The sequence below is a fragment of the Urocitellus parryii genome, chromosome 11 (genome assembly GCF_045843805.1).
Source record: "Urocitellus parryii isolate mUroPar1 chromosome 11, mUroPar1.hap1, whole genome shotgun sequence".
Classification (NCBI taxonomy): domain Eukaryota; kingdom Metazoa; phylum Chordata; class Mammalia; order Rodentia; family Sciuridae; genus Urocitellus; species Urocitellus parryii.
In genome coordinates, this window is record NC_135541.1 from 100,901,907 (window position 1) to 100,924,354 (window position 22,448).

The 22,448-nt window shown below is 36.7% G+C and overlaps 2 protein-coding genes across 10 annotated transcripts in view; one reads left to right on the plus strand and one right to left on the minus strand.

Moving 5' to 3' along the window:
• Positions 1 to 22,448, minus strand: part of LOC144249027 (uncharacterized) — a 125,934-nt gene that overhangs the window by 72,688 nt on the left and 30,798 nt on the right. The gene's annotated exons all lie outside the window — the stretch shown is intronic.
• Positions 12,936 to 22,448, plus strand: part of LOC113177612 (flavin-containing monooxygenase 5-like) — a 33,326-nt gene continuing 23,813 nt past the window's right edge. Inside the window, exons 1-2 of one of the 3 annotated variants that reach the window (XM_077791407.1) lie at positions 12,936 to 12,992; positions 13,458 to 13,635. In XM_077791407.1, the coding sequence (XP_077647533.1) occupies positions 13,501 to 13,635 (135 nt within the window). In that variant the 5' untranslated portion in view covers positions 12,936 to 12,992; positions 13,458 to 13,500. The other 2 variants (XM_077791406.1, XM_077791405.1) reach the window with 2 other exon arrangements.

The window sequence follows — 22,448 nt, forward strand, 5'->3', positions numbered from 1 at the left end:
TGAGTATGGCCACCCCTGCTTGCTTCCGAGGTCCATGTGAGTGGTATGATTTTCCCCACCATTTCACCTTCAGCTCCAGGATTTCTTTTTCTATCAGATGAGTCTCCTGTAGGCAGCATATTGTTGGATCTGTTTTTTAAATCCAGGTTACTAGCCTATGTCGCTTAATTGGTGAGTTTAAGCCATTAACATTTAGGGTTACTATTGATATATGGTTTGTACTTCCAGTCATGTTTGTTTATTTTTGTTATTTAACTTGATTTGCTTTTCTTCTTTGATTAGGTTTTTCCTTTACTGAGCTACTTCCCACTGTTGATTTTCCTTGTTGTTTTTCATTTCCTCTTTGTGTAGTGTTTTGCCCACAATGCTTTGCAGTGCTGGTTTTCTGGCTGTGAATTCTTTTAACTTTTGTTTATCATGGAAGGTTTTTATTTCATTGTCAAACCTGAAGCTTAATTTTGCTGGATACAATATTCTTGGTTGGTACCCATTATCTTTCAGCACTTGAAATACATTGTTCCAGGATCTTCTAGCTTTCAGTGTCTGTGATGAAAAATCAGCTGTTAACCTAATTGGTTTACCCCTAAATGTAATGTCTCCTTTCTCTTATAGCTTTGAATATTCCCTCCTTGTTTGTATGTTGGATATCTTCATTATAATGTGTCTTGGTGTGGGTCTCTTGTGGTTTTGTACATTCAGCATCCTGTAGGCGTCTAGAATTTGGATTTCTGTTTCATTCTTCATGTCTGGAAAGTTCTCTAAATAATTATTTCATTTAACAGAATGCTCATTCCTTTGGTTTGGACCTCTATAACTTCCTCTATCCCAATAACTCTTAAGTTTGTTTTTTTATGATATCTCATGTCTCTTGGATGTTTTGCTCGTGGTTTCTTAACAGCCTTTCTGAGTTGACTAGACTCTTTTTGAGATGATATATTTTGTCTTCATTGTCTGATGTTCTGACTTCTACTTGGTCTACTCTAATGGTGATACTCTCATTTGAGTTTTTAATTTGGTTTATAATTTCCTTCAGTTCCAGGATTTCTGTTTGATTTTTTTTTTTTTTTTGTATAACCTCTATCTCTCTGGATAGTTGTTCTTTCGCTTCTTGGATTTGTTTATGTAATTCATTGTCAAAGTGATCTTTCATTGTATGCATTTGCTGTCTAAGGTCTTCTTTAAGACTCCATACTAACTGAAGCAAGTATATCTTGAAATCTTTATCTGACCATCTCTCTGCTGTGCCTAGCATCTCCTGTAATGTTGAGCTGTCCTGCATTGTTTGTGTTCCTTTTCTTCCTTGTTTTTTCATGATGCTCATGTTTCTTTCCAGCTCTGTGTACTGTTGTGTTATTATTTTCTCCTATAAATTTGTTTTGGTTTTGTATAGCTCCGAGATCTCTCCTTTGTGATAGGAGACAATGTCTAGAGATGTTGGGTTTAATTGTAATTTAAAGTATATTCATTAGTTTCATAAAAGGCAAACAGTTCTGATGGCATATAGAGAACTGAGGTTTGGTCTTAGGACTTTATGTTTAGGTAGAAAGATGTGATGATATGGGGGTTAGTATATCTTAGCTACTTTGGAGGATAGCTCTAATGAAGGGAGATATTAACAGGAGAATAGACAGGAGTATTTGGGGGTAGCTAAGTACTTAGGAGCACTATAGGAAGCCTCGAAACATTCCCCTATTGCATTTAGTAAATTACACATAGCAGAAGTAGTAATGCTTGGGAGGAAAGGAAAGGGAAAGAAAGAAAAAGAAAGAAAGAAAAAAAAAGAAAAAAAAATATATATAAAAAGGAAAAGAAAGAAACAACAACAACAAAATGCATTCTTAGAGTTCTATTTTCTTCTCTTCCAATAGGTGGAGATGTGCTTTCCAGGCTAAGTCTCTGCCCTCAGGATGTAGGAAGCAATCTGTGTGAGGCGGCTCTCCCTCCCCAGCTGGGTGTCTCTCTAATCCAGGTTGCTTAGGCTTCTTCTGCCCGCCAGGCCCCACTTACGGGGACTCTTCTCCACAGCTCTAGCTTTACTCTGGGTATGCAGTTTCCTGGATGCCCTGCTCTCTTGAATGCCTGGGCGCTCTCTTTGTTTGTTATTCACCCAGTTATCATGGCTGTGGACAGCGGGAGTTGGAATCCAGCAACCTGTTCTGATACCTTCTGATAGCCATGCCCCCCCAGCTGGAGAGAAAGGTTTCAGTTTTCGCTGCTGGGGGGAGGGGAAGTTGGAGGTCAGGTGCCTTTTCAGTTTCCCTCCCTGGGCTCTGATATTCACACCCATGGAGTGCTGGGGAGAGATTCTTTGAGTTATCTCAACTGTGTGGAGGTGGGGGCTGGGCCGTTTCTCCACTAAGTCCCAACTTCAGTTTTCAGTCCGGTGCCCTGTGGAGGTGCAGTTAGCAGATCTTCACAGGACCCGAAGCTCCGTTTCTTTGCCAGGTCTCTGCACTCAATTTCCTCCAGCTGCAGCAGGTTACTATTCAGCTGTTCGTGTATCTCTGGGCACCAGGAGGCTCGGGTTCTCTGGAGACTGAGCCACGACCCTGTCCCTCAGATGCTCAATCTCTTGCCTCAGGCTCCATGTAAACCAACTTCACTGAATATTCCTGACAAGACAGCATCCGGCCTTCTGAACTCACACCCTGCTGGCGCAGCAGTGCAGGTCACTGGGGTGCTCACTCCCTTCCCGCCGCCATCTTCCCCATAGCCTGTGCTTCAGTTTTAGAAGTGCAATCACCTTCAATAAATTCATTATAAACTACAAAAGAGTTTAATTTAGTTGTTTTTTCAGAGAAACTCCAACAAAGCATGGTTTTATGAAGCTAATTTTGTGTCATGAGTCTTCATGAATACTGCCTGAGCCATTTACTTTATGTGCCAAGCATTCTATGACAATAGAGAGAGTCTACTAATTTCATGAAACTTATATTTTAAAAAGAAAATACAGGCAATAAATTAAAATCAGATAGTGATCAATGCTAAGAGAGTGAGAAATGTTAATATCAATGCTAAGACAATAAAACAGTGTCTCATCATAGAGCTATGTTGATTTTGTCCAGCACCTTTCCTGTTATCCAAGTTTGAGGCCAGAGGACTAATTCTGGGTGTCCCAACAAATCAAAACTGATCAATTACCCCAAAAACCCAATGGAAAAAATAATAGGGAAAAATAACTTTAATTACTGTGCCTATACTGGAAAGACAAGTTGTGTCAAGTGTCTCAGTCCTATCTTTCAGGATATTAATGTGAGCTTTAGTTAAACAGAGGAAGAACTGGGCAGGAGACAAGAGGCATGTGTCTTAAGCAGTCTTGTTCAAACTGTGATGTGGTTTATCATTCTCTTTGAGTTCTGATCACACCGAGTCTTATTGGTGTTGAGGAAATTGCCAGCTGTTCAAGGGGCAATTTCCACTTGCTTCACAGGTTATTCATCTAATAGATCTATGATCCTGGAACGGGGGCAAATTCAGTTCCCATGGGACTATATTGCTCCTGCTGAGGGATAGAAGCCTCTTCATCACTGATCTGTCTATAAGACTCACTGTTTGTGGAAAAGAAGAGTAAAGACTGAAGATTTCTAGGCACCACTCCAAGGCCCTGGAACAGGACATAGTAAAAGCAAGAAGTCTGGAAAATATCTTAGTTTTTCTGACCTTGATGTCATCAGTCTTGAAGGAAGCATATTATCAGCTTTAGATGAATACTCTTCAAATGATTAATATGCTTATGCTCATATAAATTAGTACAGCAATTACGGAAATGTTGTGGGGCTCCTCAAAGAAAACAACAACAACCAGAAATAGAACTATCATATGATCCAGAGTTGTGCGGAAATCTGACCCAAAGTTTAATAAGGTAATAAAACAGGTGAATACAAAATGAAGGCAGAGATGCCAAACTTTATCCTGCTTTTAGTTACCCATTGGGCATCAACAAACCCAACTGAAGAGACAGAACTTTTTAACAAAGGCAGCCTAAGTCCCTGTTTTACTTTCCTATTTGGGCGTTCACTGAAAACATTATCATAGATTTGTATCCTTTGGTTGCTTCTCTGGAAGACCCTCTGTCCTACAAAATACTTCTCAGTTTTTCATCCTATTCTGTCTTTGACTTGTTTCCTCCCCTAGAGATTCCAATGCACTAAATTTATCTACTAAAGCAATGATATCAAACACCTTCCACTTAAACAAAAGATTCTTATTGTTTTTTAACTTAAAGTACATTTCAGAGATAGGGTCCTAGTTAAAAGCTAAGTGGACTTTTGATATATTGAGTTTCGCATCAAAAATATAACTGAGAAAGGTAGCTGAGAGACTCCAGGTCTTCAAGTTGGTAATACATTTAAAAGTTTTACTCTGAATACTGTAGGAAATAAGCCTGTAGAGAGAGGCAGGGGAGAATCAGAGAGTTCAGTTAGGAAGCTATTGCAATAGTCTGAGCAAAAGATGATAATCTGGGAGCCAGCATGGTAGCAGTAGAGTGGTGAGTGGATATATTGAACAGGTAATGCCTACAAGATTCACGGTGATGGTCTTCATCAAATGCAGTTAAGAGTGAAGAAAAGATAGGATAGAAAATAAGCACTAAATTGGGCAACATTATGGTTGTCAGTGGCCTTGGCAAAGAGTCCAGGGCCTGACTTGAGTGATAAAAAAGAGAATGAGAGGAATAAAGATGAAGACAGACCACCTCACTCCTTTTGAAGAGTTTTGATGTAAAAAGAAGCAGAAAATTGGCAGCAGTAACTACCAGGTCAAGGGCAATTTATTTTGTTAAGATAGGTGATATTATAATATATTGAATGCTGATGGGAATGATCCAACGGAGATAAAATCTAATGATACATACCAGGGTGATGTTCTTGAGTGAAAGGAGGTGGGATCTAATGCACAAGTAGAGGGGTTGGCAGAGACAATAGAACATACAGTATGAAAACAGATTTGGTCATGATAGTACCTGATGTCTCTTGACTCTATTGTCTAAATGAAATAAGAAACAATATTATCAGGTGCGCTTGTGTGGGAACAGTGTTGGAGGTTTGAAGACAGAAAGATGTGAAATAGTTGTCTAAGGAAGTAGAGAGTGAATGGACTAGAGGAATATGGTACCATTGCCAAGCAGCAGTGAGGGCCACTTGAAGTTGATGGACATGAGACCAAGCAGCAAGGAGTGTGTTGGCTGCAGGTGGGGAAGAGTTAGAGAATTCAGTTTTACCAAAATAGATATTTGCCAGATGAGTACAATAGAGAGTGATTATATTGGTCATGTCCCCAATGTCTAGAAGAGAGGGGAACATGTTAGATAAGATGTCTGCACTTATGTAGCTTAGATTCTAGTGATGGACAAATAAAAAGGGGGGCGGGGTACAAATAAGGTATCAGGTAGTATTTTGCTAAGAAAACTGTAAAACAGGGTAATGATAGTCAGAATGGGGCTAGGGATCAGCTCTGGATAGAATGGGTTGAAGAGGATATTGCTGAAAAGATGACATTCAAATCAAGGTCTGAATGATGAGAAGCCAGCTTTGTAAAACCAGAGGAAGAAGTTTAAGGTAGACAGATGACAAATGGAAAGACATTGAGACAAGATTTGTAAGAGATAAAAATATATTTTAAAAATTGGTGACAGGGCTGGGTGCAATGGAGCACTTCTATAATCCCAGCTACTAAAGAAGCTGAGATAGGAGGATGGCAAGTTCAAGGTAAGCCTGGGCAATTTAGTGAGACCCTCTCAAAATAAAAAAAAAGACTATAAAATAAAATAAAAGTATGTAGAATAAAAAGGTATGTAGCTTAAAGGTAAAACAATTACCTAGCATGTGTGGGGCCCTGGGTTCTATCTCTAGTGCTGAAAGGAAAAAAATTAGTGAAGATGCACTTGAAGGGATTTTGTTATTAATAAACACAGCACTGAAGGAGAGAGAAAAGTTGTGTACTCCCACGGGTTTCTGCCCTAGGATATGCATATTTATGCCACCACTGAGTAATTACAAGAGATAAAACCGGTTTAAGGGAGGAAAGATAATAAATTCATCCTTAGGATATACTGGATTTGCTCCTAGAACAGTGTCTGGACTCTAGAAAGCATTCACAAAGTATTGTTAAATGTTCGAGTGAGGGGTCTGTGAAGCAATTAAAAAATCTAGGACCTATTATTGATATAACCTGAGGTAAAGAGAGGACATTTAACAAGTGGACAAACTAAGGTACAGAAAGTTTAGGAAACTTGTTCAATATTTTCAAGCAAGTCATTATTAACTGTCAGAATGAAATCTACCTCAACTCCTTTTTCATTCATTGTTCAGGTTATACAATCATAATGTTTATTTCTCCATATAAAGGGTATGTCCTCCGAAAACAACAACCCAATAACATTAGCAGTAACAAAATCATGCCTTTGATAGATCTTAGCATCTTCAAACACAACCAAAACAAGCATGATTGTAGCACAGGTTACTGAACAGGTTATGTTTGCTGTCCACTATGTCCTTGGTTTACTGGGTTACAACAGGATACTAGCTGGCAGCATCTAGTGAGTCAGATATGGAGCTTGAAAAAAAGATGTGACCATAGGGGAAATGTGTACACACCTCTTCTTGCACACATGAACTTGGACCTTTGAGCTAAGGTTAGGATTAGGTCAGTGCCCTATACTGAGTTGCAAGTAATGTGTCTTTCCTTTCTCATAGTATTGGCACCAAAACAGACTGGTAGACCAATGGTACAGAAGAGAGGACACAGAGACTAACCCACCAAATTATAATTATCTTATATTAGACAAATATGCCAAAAACATGCATTGGAGAAAAGATAGCATCTTCAACAAATGGTGCTGGGAAAACTGGAAATACATATGCAACAAAATGAAATTAAACCCCTGTCTCTCACCACACACAAAACTCAACTCTAAATGGATCAAGAACCTAGGAATTAAACCAGAGACTCTGCGTCTAATAGAAGAAAAAGTAGGCCCTAATCTTCATCATGTGGGATTAAGCCCCAACTTCCTTATAAGACTCCTTATAGCACAATAATTAAAACCAAGATTTAATAAATGGGATGGAATCAAACTAAAAAGTTTCTTTTTAGCAACAGAAACAATCTGTGAGTTAAACAGAGATCCTACATCCTGGGAGCAAATTTTTACCCCTCACATATCAGATAGAGCACTAATCTCTAGGGTGTATAAAGAACTCAAAAAGCTAAACATCAAAAAAACAAATAACCCAATCAACAAATGGGCCAAGGACCTGAACAGACACTTTTCAGAAGAGGATATACAATCAATCAACCAACAAATATATGAAAAAAAAATGCTCATCATCTCTAGCAATCAGAGAAATGAAAATCAAATATACTCTAAGATTTCATCTCACTCCAGTCAGAATGGCAGCTATTATGAAGACAAACAACAATAAGTGTTGTTGAGGATGTGGGGACAAAGATACACTCATATATTGCTGGTGGGACTGCAAATTGGTGCAGCCAATATGGAAAGCCATATGGCAATGCCTTGGAATTCTGAGAATGGAACCACCACTTGACCCAGCTATCCCTTTCCTCAGACTATACCCAAAGGACTTAAAAACAGCACTCTACAGGCACACAGCCACATCAATGTTTATAGCAGCACAATTCACAATAGCTAAACTGTGGAGCCAACCTAGATGCCCTTCAGTGGATGAATGGATAAAAAAATGTGGCATATATATACAATGGAATTTTACTCAGCAATAAAAGAGAATAAAATAATGGCATTTGCAGGTAAATGGATGGCATTAGAGAAGATAATGCTAAGTGAAGTTAGCTAATCCCCCCCAAAACAAATGCTGAATGTTTTCTCTGATATAAGGAGGCTAACTTATAGTGGGGTAGGGAGGGGGAGTATGGAAGGATTATATGAATTCTAGATAGGGCAGAGGGGTGGGAGGGAAAGGGAAGGGGCAGGGGATTAGCAAGGATGGTGTAATATGACAGACATCATTATCCAAAGTACATGTATGAAGACTAATTGTGTGTTAACATACTTTATATACAAACAGAGATATGAAAAATTGTGGCATATATGTGTAATAAGAGTTGTAATGCAAAAAAACAAAGTACATGTATAAAGGCATAAGTTTACGTGAACATACTTTATATACAAAGATATGAAAAATTATGTTCTATTTGTGTAATAAGATTTGCAATGCTGTCATGTAGTTAAAAAATAAAATCAATAGTAAAAAAAAATAAAGGAAAGACAACATTTGACTTTGATGTAATTATATACCTTAGGCATTAAATTTATAATAATTATAAAACCCAGAGAGCCTAAAAGCCTGAGAAGATATACCAAAGAGAATGTACATTTAACTATAGCAAGAAGTGCTTTACAGAACTCTTGTTCAGTCACCTCTGAGAATTTTTACTCCCTTTCAATACCAAAGGTAAGGGAACACACTAAGATATTATCAAGTAAATTTTTGAGGATGCATGTCAGAGATGGTAGATAGCTCTGCACTGAAATTTGCCTGTGTGTCTTTTGTTTGACAGAGCAATTCCTGTTTTTCTTTTTTGTTTGTTTGCAGTACTGGGACTGAACTCAAGGTCTTGGTCATGTTACATAAGCACTTTCCTACTGAGCTACACCTCCATCCCTTTTTATTTTATTTTATTTGGGTGGGTGGGTGGGTAGTCCAGCTAAATTGGCAAGGCTGGCCTCGAACATGTGATCCTCCTGCATTAGCCTCCTGAGTAGCTATGATAACAGGCATGTGCCATCATGCCCAGCTTTTATTTTTCCTTTATAATTGAATACTTTTTAAAGTAGTCACAAGCAATTTCACTTTTTCTTCTCTGTCCAGCAGGAAAACTTTTATGCAATCCACCTAGATAGTCCCTGTAACTTTTGAGTTTACTAGTGCTGGAATTTAACTTTTCTGACAAATTTTTACATAAGGAGCAAGTTATCAATAATAAAAATTATATGAAGCCAAAATGTTCCCCATGATTCCGTCCACACTGAATTCCTAAGAACTCTCTGTGACCTTCCTCTTCCTCTAGTTGGTAAGAACCCAAAGCTTATCTTATACCCTAACTTCACAAAGCCTGGGTCTTACATTTGAAAAATGAACATATCTGTTGAACATATATATTTGTATTTCTGAGGTACAGGTGTAACATTAGGCCAAGGAAGTTCCCCATTTTGATACCCCAAAATGCTCAAAAATGGCATGTAAGGGGCTGGGAATATAGCTCAGTTTGGTAGAATGATTTCCTTGGACGCACAAGGCCCTAGGTTCTATCCCCAGTACCAAAAAAAAAAAAAAAAAAAAAAGGCATATAAAATAATCTTCAACATCAGAAGGCTTAAACAATCTGAGTGCATCTGAAAGGCCCATAATGCATAGTAATTCACAGTGAGGACAATGGAAGCTGTCCTATAACACTGTTGTGAACACTAAATAAAACCACCTTTTTTTAATAACTTTTATAATTTTCATGTAAGTATTAATTCATATCATTTTCAAAATGCTTCTGTATATGTATCGATATATGTGTGTCTCTCAATGTCATCATCTGTAGAGGTGGAACTTCAGTTGGGCCTTTGTCTCCTTCATCATGCCATTGTGTTATATCTCATATCTCATTTCCAGCTTACGTCTCCACCTTAGTTTTTCTTCTGGGGTGTATACATTTTACTAAGTAAATAAGGTAAAGGTAACTGTTGGTCAATTCAATGACTATTCTGCACACGTGTTTGTCCCTCAACACCTAGAGTTGCACTTACTATCTGGGAAAGTCTCTGCTATTAATAGTTTCTTTCTTTTTAATTTTTTTATTTGTTCTTTTCAGTTATACATGACAGTAGAATGTACTTTGGCATATTATACATACATGGAGTGTACCTCCCCATTCTTGTGGTTGTTCATGATGTGGAGTTACATTGCTTGTATATTCATATATGAACACAGAAAAGTTATGTCTGATTCATTTTACTGTCTTTCCTATTCTCATCTTCTCCCTTCCCTTCATTTCCCTTTTTCTAATGCAAAGTACTTCTATTCTTCCCTCTCTCTGCCTTATTGTGTATTAACATCTGCATATTAGAGAGAACATTCAGCCTTTGATTTTGGGGGATTGGCTTATTTCAATTAGCATGATAGTTTCCAGTTCCTTAATTTACCAGCAAATGCCATAATTTCATTCTTTATGGCTGAGTAATATTCCATTGTGTATATATACCATAGCTTCTTTATACATTCATCTGTTGAAGGGCACCTAGTTAGACTATAGCTTAGCTATTCTCAATTAAACTGCTATATACATTGATGTGGCTGCATCACTGTAGTGTGCCAATTTTAAGTCCTTTGAGTATAAGCTGAAGAGTTGGAAAGCTGGATCAAATGGTGATTCCCTTCCAGGTTTTCTTAGGAATCTCCATACTGCTTTACAGAGTGGTTGCACCCATTTGCAGTCCCAACAGCAATGGGTCAGTGAACCTTTTTCCCCACATCCTCGCCAACATTTACTGTTATTTATATTCTTGATAATTACTATTCTGATTGGAGTGAGATGAACTCATTGTAGTTTTAATTGGCATTTCTGTAATTGCTAGAGATATTGAATATTTTTTCATGTTTTTTGTCTGCTATTAATATTTTCAGAATAGTGCAGACCTAGTTTGTCTGGCCTGAGTTGGCCTATATGCTGACCGCATAGTTTCAGGAGGCCTGTCTCCTGGTATGTTATTCACTCCCATAGTCTTGAAGACTGGTGTAATTTTAACTACTAATTTTTTAGAACAACTGTTAACCCCATAAGACTTAGAGTTGCCTGGGTTGTCTTATTTCACTAAGGTGTTTATCCCTTAGTCCTAGAGCATCTTGTTTTCCATGGATGGAGGTCCCTGACTATTCCAAACCTACCGACTTCAATTCCTGGCTTCCAGAAGTCTACCTGGTTATTAACATTCCAAACTACAAAAAAGGAGAAGGAGTGCAAGACTAGATCAAGCCATTTTTTTAAAAAAACGTTTAGGTAGTAGTTGCTCTCATTTGCTCTTCTTATATTCCTTGGTGAGAACTTAATCATAAATTTACACATAGCTTCAAGGAGAACCAGGAAAATATAGTTCCCCTTTAGGCAGCCTCATTCCAAAGGAATATATGATATTGTAAGAGGAGGGGAAAACATTTTAATGAGTATCTAGTAGTTTCTGCTACTCACCTAGCCACTATAATTCTATGTTAATTCTTCTCTTGATATGCTCATTCCCACTCCAAGGAAGACAACACCAAACCCATCCAGCTACTGCACTCAACTTGAATTGTATGTCTGCTTGACTAGCAATTGTCTCTCTCAGAGTCAGATGTAGCTCCTTGTGGTTCAGTGATTCATTAACTGAAAGAACACCAGTCTGCTTTCTCCAACACCCAGTAAACCATGGTTTAATAGAAACTGGATGGTTGTATATGAGATGTCCTGTGCTTAAGCATCAACTACCAAGGGGCCCTTCTGTTACCATAGGTCTTGGGAGGGATGGAATAGGAAACTAATTCTGAAACCTGAAAGGAGATACATTTAAAAAAAGAACATTACTTTCTCTTCTAGGAGAAAGTAGCATTAGACAAAAGGAAAGTTACTTGGTGACAAAAAGCATTCTTTTTGATGATTATCTGTCAGGACAGTACTAGTAAATAAAGGTTTTAGTGAAATATTGCAGGAGCAAAGTGAGAAGAGAACCCAGAGCAAAATTAAATAGCAGGTCTTTTTTTAAAAAAAAAAAAAATTTAACACAATGCCTTCATTTTTTTATGTGGTGCTGAGGATCAAACCCAGGTCCCGCCCGTGCTAGGTGAGCGCTCCACTGCTGAGCCACAATCCCAGCCCCAATAGCAGGTCTTTAAAATAAAAACTATTCGACTAAGTCATCTTTATGTATCCATTGAAAGACAAGGAATATTTTGATGAATAATTGTTTTGACAGAACCACATCAAAAAGTAAAAACAGGGGCTGGGGATGTGGCTCAAGTGGTAGCGCGCTCGCCTGGCATGCGTGCGGCCCGGTTGGATCCTCAGCACCACATATAAAACAAAGATGTTGTGTCTGCAAAAACTAAAAAAAATAAATATTAAAAAAAAGTAAAAACATTCTGCCTGGTGCAGTGGTATTCACCTATAATCCCAGTGGCTCAAGATGTTGAAGCAGGAAGATCACAGGTTCATAGCCAGCTTCAGCAACTTAGTGAGGCCTTAAGAAATTTAGGCCCTGTCTCAAAATAAAAATAACATGGCTCAATGGTTAAGTACCCATGGGTTCAATCCCTGGTACACCCCCTCCCCCAAGTGAAAACATTCCTTTTTATTACTTGGTGTGTGTGTGTGTGTGTGTGTGTGTGTGTGTGTGTGTGTATACACATACACATACAAATATATACTCACATATGACTCCACCTTTGATCCTCTTTTCTTTCATTCTCCCATTAGGTGATATGGAGACCATGTGTTCCCCATTCTGTGCTAACTATATTTTAATATAATTCAGACCACATATTGGACAGGCATCTTCCTGATGGAGTAAAATGATTGTCTGAGTCAAAGATCTATTTTTTACTATATTTAAAAGTGTTGAAATGAAGCCTGTTATAGTTCAGCTAAAAGCAGTTTAAAACATGCATGGGGATTTTAAAGTAAATTTCTCCCAGTAGTGTAGATCTGAGGATCAAGTATATGAGGTGGGGAGGACACAGAGAAGGGGGTAGAATCACCTGTTTGAATGGATCCCCTGAAATGTAGGTGTTCTGTACTTAGGCATTTGTATAAAGCTTGACTGGGAGTTGTTGATAGTTTCACTTCAGTAGTAGGAGTTTATCACTTTAAGGGAAAAGCAGGAAGTTAAAAGTTGTTGCAGCCCATAGGGAAGCAAAGGAGATTAGAAGACTATTCAGTCTCCAGAGGGAGTAAAAAGGCACTGCCAACAACAACAGCTGAAAGATACATAAGTTGTAGATGATTTTTTTTTCCTGCCCAAAGCAGATTCAAACCATGTTTTCTTCCAATTAAGAGAGAGAGAATCGGTGCCCAAGAGTGGGTGGAGGTGTTGTCTGAAAGGAGGTGGGGCCAAACAGTACCAGCCCATGGGCTATTGCTGCTGTTTGTACTTTCCTAGTTTATATTTCTTTCGTAACAGCAGAATGAGTAAGTTCCAGATCACAGCTGAAGGATCAGGTGCTTCTGGAAAGAGAGTAAGATGACACTGAGGAGCTTCTCAGCTCTGGTTCTTGCAGACACAGGGCTGCCCCATCCTGTGCAGGAGATTCCTTCTAAAGAGGGCAACCAAATCTGGCTTCCCCCCAAATCACTTCTTGTTACAGCATTTTTCTTTTTCTTTTTTTAGTGTCATGGCAGCTGTCTTTCTTAAGAACTGTTGACAGATTTGTGCTTTCTGTCTCTTGTTCTTTCTTTAGGACAAGTGACATTGCCCAAGCAAGGTGGAGATCTCTGAAGACCATGACCAAGAAAAGAATCTGTGTGATTGGGGCTGGAGTCTGTGGACTCTGTTCTATCAAGTGTTGCCTGGATGAAGACTTGGAACCTGTTTGCTTTGAAAGGACTGATGACATTGGAGGGCTCTGGAGGTATCAGGTAAGTCTCCTTGTCCCTTAATATTTGAGTACCTCCCTGCAACTGGGTGCATGCAATATTTTATCTCATGTCAGGTAATATGAGAGCTCAATAGTGACCAACCTGATTCTGCCTGTTGACTTAACATCCTCCCAACCGACCTTTTATGAAGGTTTCTCTTCCCTCTGTTGGCTGCAAAATTCATCACACATGACTCTGTTTCCTTTTCTAATGTCTATGAAATCCACAGAGAACATTTTTATTTCATTAGTTTTTCAGAACAGGGAAACAGTCTGGTGAGGAGGGGAGAATGAGTAACAAAACCACACACATTAGAAAGCACATAAGGATTAGAAAATGGAGAGTTGTTGCTTCTAATATGTCTAAAGGTAAATGAGCTAGAATTACCTGGTAACACTCCTAGGAACACTCCTCCTGCCTTCGATCATTAACCTTATTTTTCCTATTAAAAAAACCCAGGTATTTCTGACAATTCTAGTCCTTGAATAAAACATAAAATCTGATAGTATTGTTTGCTTCTTGCAGTGAGAAGTTAAAAGTCCTTTGTTTTCCAGAAGAGGGCAGAGTGCAGAGGACACCTGCAACTGGATTTTTCTTGTTCTTGCTTATATACAGCTTTAAAGTTAAATTGTTTTAATATGCACCCTCATTGATCTCTAATTCGTATTGCTTTTAAACTCATTTTCTGAACCAGTGAATTCCGTCCATCTAAAACTACCAAAAAAAAGTTTTAAAAAGTGGCCTCATGATATTTCTTTGTTGAACATAATTATTATATCTTGGCTCCATTTTGGGAACTAATTATATTTAACAATACTCTTATTCAGGTCCAAAATGGACCCTCTTAGCAAATCCCTATGCCTTTATCAGAATCAGTCAGACATGGGCTGAAAAACCTGTTAATTCATTTTTAGTAACAGAAAATTCTACTCTTGGAATCCTGTCACACCCTAGTGTAGAGGTTAAGAGCACTGTTTTAGATTCAAAGACTGTCTCATTTACAGGAAGTATGGCCTTGGGCAAATCATCAAACCTCTCTGTGCCCACTGTTTTTTAATCTTTAATCTTTAAGAAGGGATAATAGAAATACCCACTTCTACAGTTATACTGGGGAATAAGTGAATAAATAATTGAGTCAATCACTTATAAAAGTGCCAGCTCTGCACAGTGCTACATGTCAGTTATTATTCAGGCCTAGAGTGAGACCCCTGACATTTTGAGTTTCCATAGGCATCCTAGCCAGGTTTGGCAATTATTGAACAAGAATGAAATCAGTTGAGGCAGGGATGATGTTGGCAGGGTAGCCATTATCCTGTCTAACATATTTCTGGTTTTTATCTATAAAGTGATTTAAAGTTATTACCTGCTAAAAATACAGCATGAGGATTTTAAAAAAATTATCCTCTGGGCAAAATTTCAACACCTTATGAACTGCTTCCTTGAAAAGAATAAACTGTTCCATCATAATGCTCTATCTTCTTGTAACACAGACATACCTATATGGTTCACCATTATATCCTAGACCAAGAATGATGTACCCGGCACATATTAGCTTTCCAATATATTTATGTTTAATGTATAGATTCCTGAGAAGGAAACTGTCCTGAGTGGCTGCTAAGAATGTTTATGGAGCTGAGACCCTCCTTCTCACATTTTCCACAGTTACAAAGCTATGGAGACTAGGGTATTATAAACATCCTTTAATGTTGGACTGAACATATTTTACATGCTGTTGGTGGTTACCTTGAGAATTTTTTCTGAGACATGCCTCTCTATCATTTCCTTGCTTGTTTTTTGGAGTCTAGTTGTCTCTCCACACATCCCCCCACACACCAAAACAAACAAACAAACAAAAAACAAAAACCCCTTTTTAATAATTTGTTAGCGGTTTCATGTGTGGAACTGGCTTAAGCACTTTGGAATTCCACCTGCACTGCCAGATGTCCAGTAAGAACACTGGGAATTCAGGGCTTTCATTTTCTCCTTTCTTTGACAGGTTCCTGGGATTCAGTATATTTTTATTTTCTTTTCAGTACCATTTGAACTTACCTATCATGATTCCTTTTTCTTTTTTCTATATGCCAAACAAGTGTTTTCTCAGATACCACCATTTGTATTTTCTTCTCTCTTTTCCTTTTATGTTCCACCTGCCAAACTGGTATTGCCTCCTTCTTGTATAGCTGAATACTTTCTAATAATAATCATATAAGTTCTCAAGACATTAATTTCAATTAATTTTTGATCTCTTCATTAACATTAAATAAGATTTATGTTGGAAAGTAGGTGCTAATGTGATATATATCAGTTTATTTTACGTTAACTTATGAATGCAATAGCATTAAAAAGTAATAAATTTGGGCTGGGACTATGTCTCAGTGGTAGAGGGCTTGCCTGGAACATGTGAAGCACTGGGTTCAATCTTTAGTACCACATAAAAATAAAGGTATTGTGTCCACCTACCACTAAAAATACATATTAAAACAAAAAGTAATAAATTTCTTACAAAATGCTGAGGATTAAATAAGTACTCAATGATATATAATAATCTTTGCTATTTTTTTGGTCAAACTGCATTATTAAAAATCATGAAAACATGCTAGACCATACATTTCAAAATTCAGTGTACACATGAATTACTGGAGATTCTGATGAATTAATTTAGGGTATACCAAGAGTCTACATTTCTAACAAGCCCTAAGTAATATTTATGCTGCTGATCAGATAACTACATCACATAGTAAATTTGTAAAGTATAGACAAATAGATACCATGTGGACACAATATAATGTAAAATGTTGCTGTTTAATCTGTTAATTTAAAATAGAAAATTAATAAACACCCTTAAATGAATTTTTTAAAAAAAACTATAAATTTTATAACTCCTCCTTTCTCAAAAAAAAAAAAAGAATAAGACAATAAATGGATTTAAAAAAACACTTAAAAGGGAACAGCTATCAGCTTTCCCTGCACACTAAAGAATTAAGCACTAGGGTAACATTAACAAAAAATGATGTCTGCCCATTCATTAGATTCTGATTGTGTTGCTCTGGAGTCCCAATAAAGCTCTCTGCTAGGTATTTCTAATACACAATTGATGTGAAGGAGCAAGGCTTTACAGCTTCTACCCCAGCTTGCCCAGATCATAAATGAGGATGACATTGCATCCTTAAAATAAGATCAGTAATAGTTTATGACACAGACATTCTGAGCCTGAAACTCTCTCTAGAGGATGCAGAGATACAGAGAAATAGCTTCCTCCCACTGCCCTCAGGCATTTTGTGGTTTAGCTAAGAACATATTCAGAAAGGATTTTTGAAGTTGATGGAATAAACTAGTGCTATGAACTCTCCAGGGCCAGCATACTACCTCTTACTGGCAATCCTCACACTTGTCTACACATTAACAGGGAGCACTTAAAAGAACTTCTAGGAGTAAAACCCTGGCTCTGGTATTTTTTGAAAAGTTCTCTATGTAATTTCAATATACAGATAACAGAACTGAGAACTACAGTTCGAACAGTGCACTTGTCCATGGGATTTGTAGACTATGACAAGGAAACAGAAGTCATCATTCCTCCCACAGAAAGGGAGTCATTTTTCTCCTTGTTTTCTCCTTCTATTCCCTTAATCCATTCATTTCCAACTTACTCCATTATATCCCCTTTTTCCCCCTGCTTTAAAAAAAATTCTTTAATAGGCTTTATTTTGAGAGCAGTTTTAAGTTTATCCAAATTGAGCTTCTACCTTTATAGGTGTACAGTTTTCCTCATTATCATCATCCTCCTATAGTGTGCTACATTTATTACAATCAATGACAGATTATCCATCATTCACAGCTCATGGTTTACATGAGGTTCACTATTGGTTTTGCACAATCTATGGGTTTTAATAAATCTATAATAACATATATTCAGATTATGTTTCAATTGAGATTTTTCTGCTGTTTTCTCATGGTTACTGAGGTTATAGATTTTTGAAAGTAATACTGAAAATGGAAAGTACCATTCTCACTATGTCATATCAAAGATACATTTTGTCAGTAAGCCTCATCATTATTTTGTTAATGGTGGTATGTTCCTTAAAGTGGAATTTGTCAGATTTTTCCAGAGTAAACTTTATCCCTTTTATCTCTCTTGCTTTGCTATACTATATTCTTTGAAGAAAGATTACTATGCACAGCCTACACTTAAGGAGAAAGTTGGCTATTTTTAGCCTTCTGTCTTCCCACACAAACGTTAGAATCAGTTTGTTGATGTCTAAAATGTATTGCACTGCATCTATATATCAAGTTAGGAAGAAATGACATCATAGTTTGGTGTCTACAAATTCATTCTCATAATTATATAACTAATTCATTCCTAAGCATACATTAATCATTCACTATATATATCAGGTACTGTGTTGAGGACAGAAATATAAAGAATAATAAGACATATATACTACTCTCAGGTCCCTTAAAATCATGGAAACAAATGCAAAATAATATAGTATGTTTACACTGCTTTTGTAGCAATATGAATTGAAAGGTTTGGGGACTTGGAGGATCAATGGAACTACGGGAAAGTCTTCATCAGATAAGTTACATTTGATATGACTCAAATGATAGGAATTTTTCAAGAAACAGTAATATGCACAAAAGTTAAAGTTGTGAAAGAGCCTACTAGAATATTTCAGCTAATAATTTAATGATTTAGGAATATGGGATTTGTTAAGGGGAACACTGAATGATGACTAAAAGTTATATTGGGCTAGATTGTGAAATATACTAAATTTTAAAATAAATATGTTGGTTTCCAGAAGGAATTAGAAGCCAATAAGCAGTGGAGTAACAGAATGTTCTTTGTATTTAGCAGAACACCTGTGGAATAGTGTCAAAGATAAATTGTACATCATATTGAGATACTGTAACATAACTAAACCACTCATGGATTTGGGGGATATTTTAAGTTATTATTAACTAACACAAACTTAATTAAATAATAATTAATTTAAATAATATAAAAGTGGTATCTTTTTGAATTTGATTTTTATATTATTCCACAATTTTCCTTAGAAAATTTCAGAAATGACACAAATATGTCTCATTCACGTTGTTTTGAATGAAATTTTTATCTGTTTCATAATCTGTTATGTATTATGTGAAAATTGCTTTTTCTATACATACCTTTTGCAATTCAATTTGACATAGGTTTATTAAACATTTATTAAGGGCTATTTATAATTCTAGATACTCTAGAAAAAAAAACACGACTACAATTTAAAGGAATTATAATCCAATAGGGGAGATAAAGTCTACTAGACATTATAGAGGCTTTTGAATTCTAAGCAAGAAATAGGAACTTTATAGAAAATGTGAACAGCTAAAATGTTAATTAGGGCAGAGATATAGTCACAACCACACCTTAGAATGTATACTTTGTTGAAATAAGTAAGATAGATAAGACTTGAAAGGAGACTCATGAAAACTTTATTAGCAGTCAAAAAGACATGATTATGGGACAGACAAATGAGTATAATCAATTTCAAATTCCTAGACTACATAATTATTTAATAAGAATTGGGAGGAAAATAAACCTGATTGTGGACAAATACAATGCTCTGTTTTGTGGACATTTAATATTTCATAATACCCACTCTCCTCTTATTTATTCATTTCTGTAATAAAAAAGAAGAGTGTCCGAATTGGTGGAGGTGATTTTCTATAATCAAAAAGAATTTAAATATAACAGATTTGAAAACATGTGATTTGTGAAATTTTGTGATAGAATAATACGCTTGGTTCATATTGCATTATTTTATTAGATCACCACATCAACCCATGAAATAATTAATTGGAAATTTTTGAGGAAGCAAAGAGTTTGTTGTAGGAAGACACTGAATTAGGGATTAATGTCATCTAAAGCAGTGCTTCTCTGTTTTTATGTGCATCTGAATCAACTGAGGATTTTGATAATATGTCAGTTCTGATTCAGTAAATCTAGAGCACGGCCTAAAATGATGCATTTCTAACAATCTCCCTAGTGATCAATCCCCTTTGTGCTGGTCCACAGATGGTAGTTTGCATAGCAAGGATCTAGAGCAGTGGTTCACAAATTTTAGTTATTTTTTCTTAAGCATTTAATTTGCTTCCTTTTAATTTTATGAATAATGATGACACTAACATCCTTCAACAAAAATCTTTGTTTACAAGTCTGAATATTTCTTTAAAAGGCTATGTAAATTTCAAGGATTTTTCTATACATTGTAAAATTACTCAAAAAATATTGTATTAACTTATACTCTCCCTAGTATGTTTTGATTTATCCAATTTTTATTCATTTAAATAACTATTACTTACCAATAGTAAAAATGGGGTAAATAACAACTTATACTGAAAAGAGACTTAGTACATTTTCTTGAGAGCAATGTCTCAATATTATGAAAATTCTTGAGACTTATCCTTTCAACTGGTAAGTTCTCACTTGAAATCTCATGTGATTGCCATCTGATGACAGCTAAGACTGGATTTACACATGTTTAGAACTTCAGATGGGATAGCTAGAAAATTCTAGTTGAATATTTCTCTACCCTAGATATTTTCTTCAACATGCCTAGGTTGGGCTTCCTAACAGTATTGTGGTTTTAGTATAGTTGGACTTTGTTATAGTTTAGATCTAGAATATCCTCAAAAAGCTCATGAGTTTGAGTCCATCCCATATATTGATTCTTGATTTTAATTCTTGTATCACAGGAGACATTAAGGAAGTTGGGGCCTAATCCCACATGATGAAGATTATGGCCTACTTTTTCTTCTATTAGACACAAGGTCTCTGGTTGTATTCCTAAGTCCTTGATCGATTTTGAGTTGAGTTTTGTGCATGGTGAGAGATAGGGGTTTAATTTCATTTTGTTGCATATGGATTTCCAGTTTTCCCAGCACCATTTATTGAAGATGCTATCTTTTCTCCAATGCATGTTCTTGGCACCTTTGTCTAATATAAGATAATTGTAGTTTTATGGGTTAGTCTCTGTGTCCTCTATTCTATACCATTGGTCTACTAGTCTGTTTTAGTGCCCAAACCAGGCAGTTTTTGTTACTATTGCTCTGTAGTATAGTTTAAGGTCTGGTATAGTGATGCCACCTGCTTCACTCTTCCTGCTAAAGATTGCTTTAGCTATTCTAGGTCTCTTATTTTTCCAGATGAATTTCATGATTGCTTTTTCTATTTCTCTGAGGATTGTCTTTGGGATTTTTGATCAGAATTGCATTAAATCTGTATAGTGCTTTTGGAATTAGGGTCATTTTGATAATATTAATTCTGCCTATCCAATAATCTGTGAGGTGAATAGAGAATCTACATCTTGGGAGCAAATCTTTACCCCTCACACATCAGATAGAGTACTAATCTCTAGGGTATATAAAGAACTCAAAAAGCTAAACACCAAAACTAAACAAAACAAACAAAAAAACAAAACCAACTAAACAAAACAAAAAACCACAAATAACCCAATCAATAAATGGGCCAAGGACCTGAACAGACACTTCTCAGAAGATGATGTACAATCAATCAACAAATCTATGAAAAAATGTTCATCATCACTAGCAATTAGAGAAATGCAAATCAAAACCACAATAAAGATTTCATCTCACTGCAGTCAGAATGGCAGCTATTATGAAGACAAACAACAATAAGTGTTGGCAAGGATGTGGGGAAAAGGTACACTCATACACTGCTGGTGGGACTGCAAATTGGTGCAGCCAATATGGAAAACATTATTGAGATTTCTTGGAAAATTGGGAATGGAACCACCATTTGACCCAGCTATCCCTCTCCTCGGTCTATACTCAAAGGACTTAAAAACAGCATACTGCAGGGACACAGACACATCAATGTTTATAGAAGCACAATTCACAATACTAAACTGTGGAACCAACCTAGATGCCCTTCAATAGATGAACGGATAAAAAAAAATGTGGCATATATACACAATGGAATATTATTCAGCAATAAAAGAGAATAAAATCATGGCTTTTGCAGGTAAATGGATGAAGTTAGAGAAGATAATGCTAAGTGAATTTAGGCAGTCCCCAAAAACCAAATGCCAAAAGGTTTATATATATATATATATATATATATATATATATATATATATATATATATGGAGGCTGATTCATAGTTGGATAGGGTGGGAGCATGGGAGGAATCATGAACTCTATATAGGACAGAGGGGTTGGTGGGGAAGGGAGGAGGCATGGGGTTATTAATGATTTTGGAATGTGATGATCATTATTTTCCAAAGTACAGGTAGGGGAAGACACAATTGTATACAACTAGAGATATGAAAAATTGTACTCTATATGTTTAATAAGAAGTGTAATACATTCTGCTGTCATATACATACACACACACACACACATACACACATGTGTTCAAGTCTTGTTATCCAATGCAGCATAGTCTAAAGGTGGGTCTTTTGGAAAGTGATTGCTTCATGAGGGCTCTGACCTCATCAATGGATTAATTCATTGGCGCCTGAATGGACTACTAGGCAGTAGTGGATAGTGTATGCAGGTTGAACATGATTGGCAGAAGCAGATCATGGGGACAGGAGAGTTGCTCTTTGGGACTATATCTTGTCCTGGGCCTCTTCCCTTACCCCTGATTTCTGGCTGCCATAGCTGAGAAGCTTTCCTCTGCCATGCCCTTCCATCATGATGTTCTGCCTAAAGCCAAAAGCAATGGAGCCAAAACCTCTGAATCCATGGGCCATAATAATTCTTTCTCCTTGTCAGGTATTTGGGTCACCAGTGAAAACTAATTTCTTATATGGCTG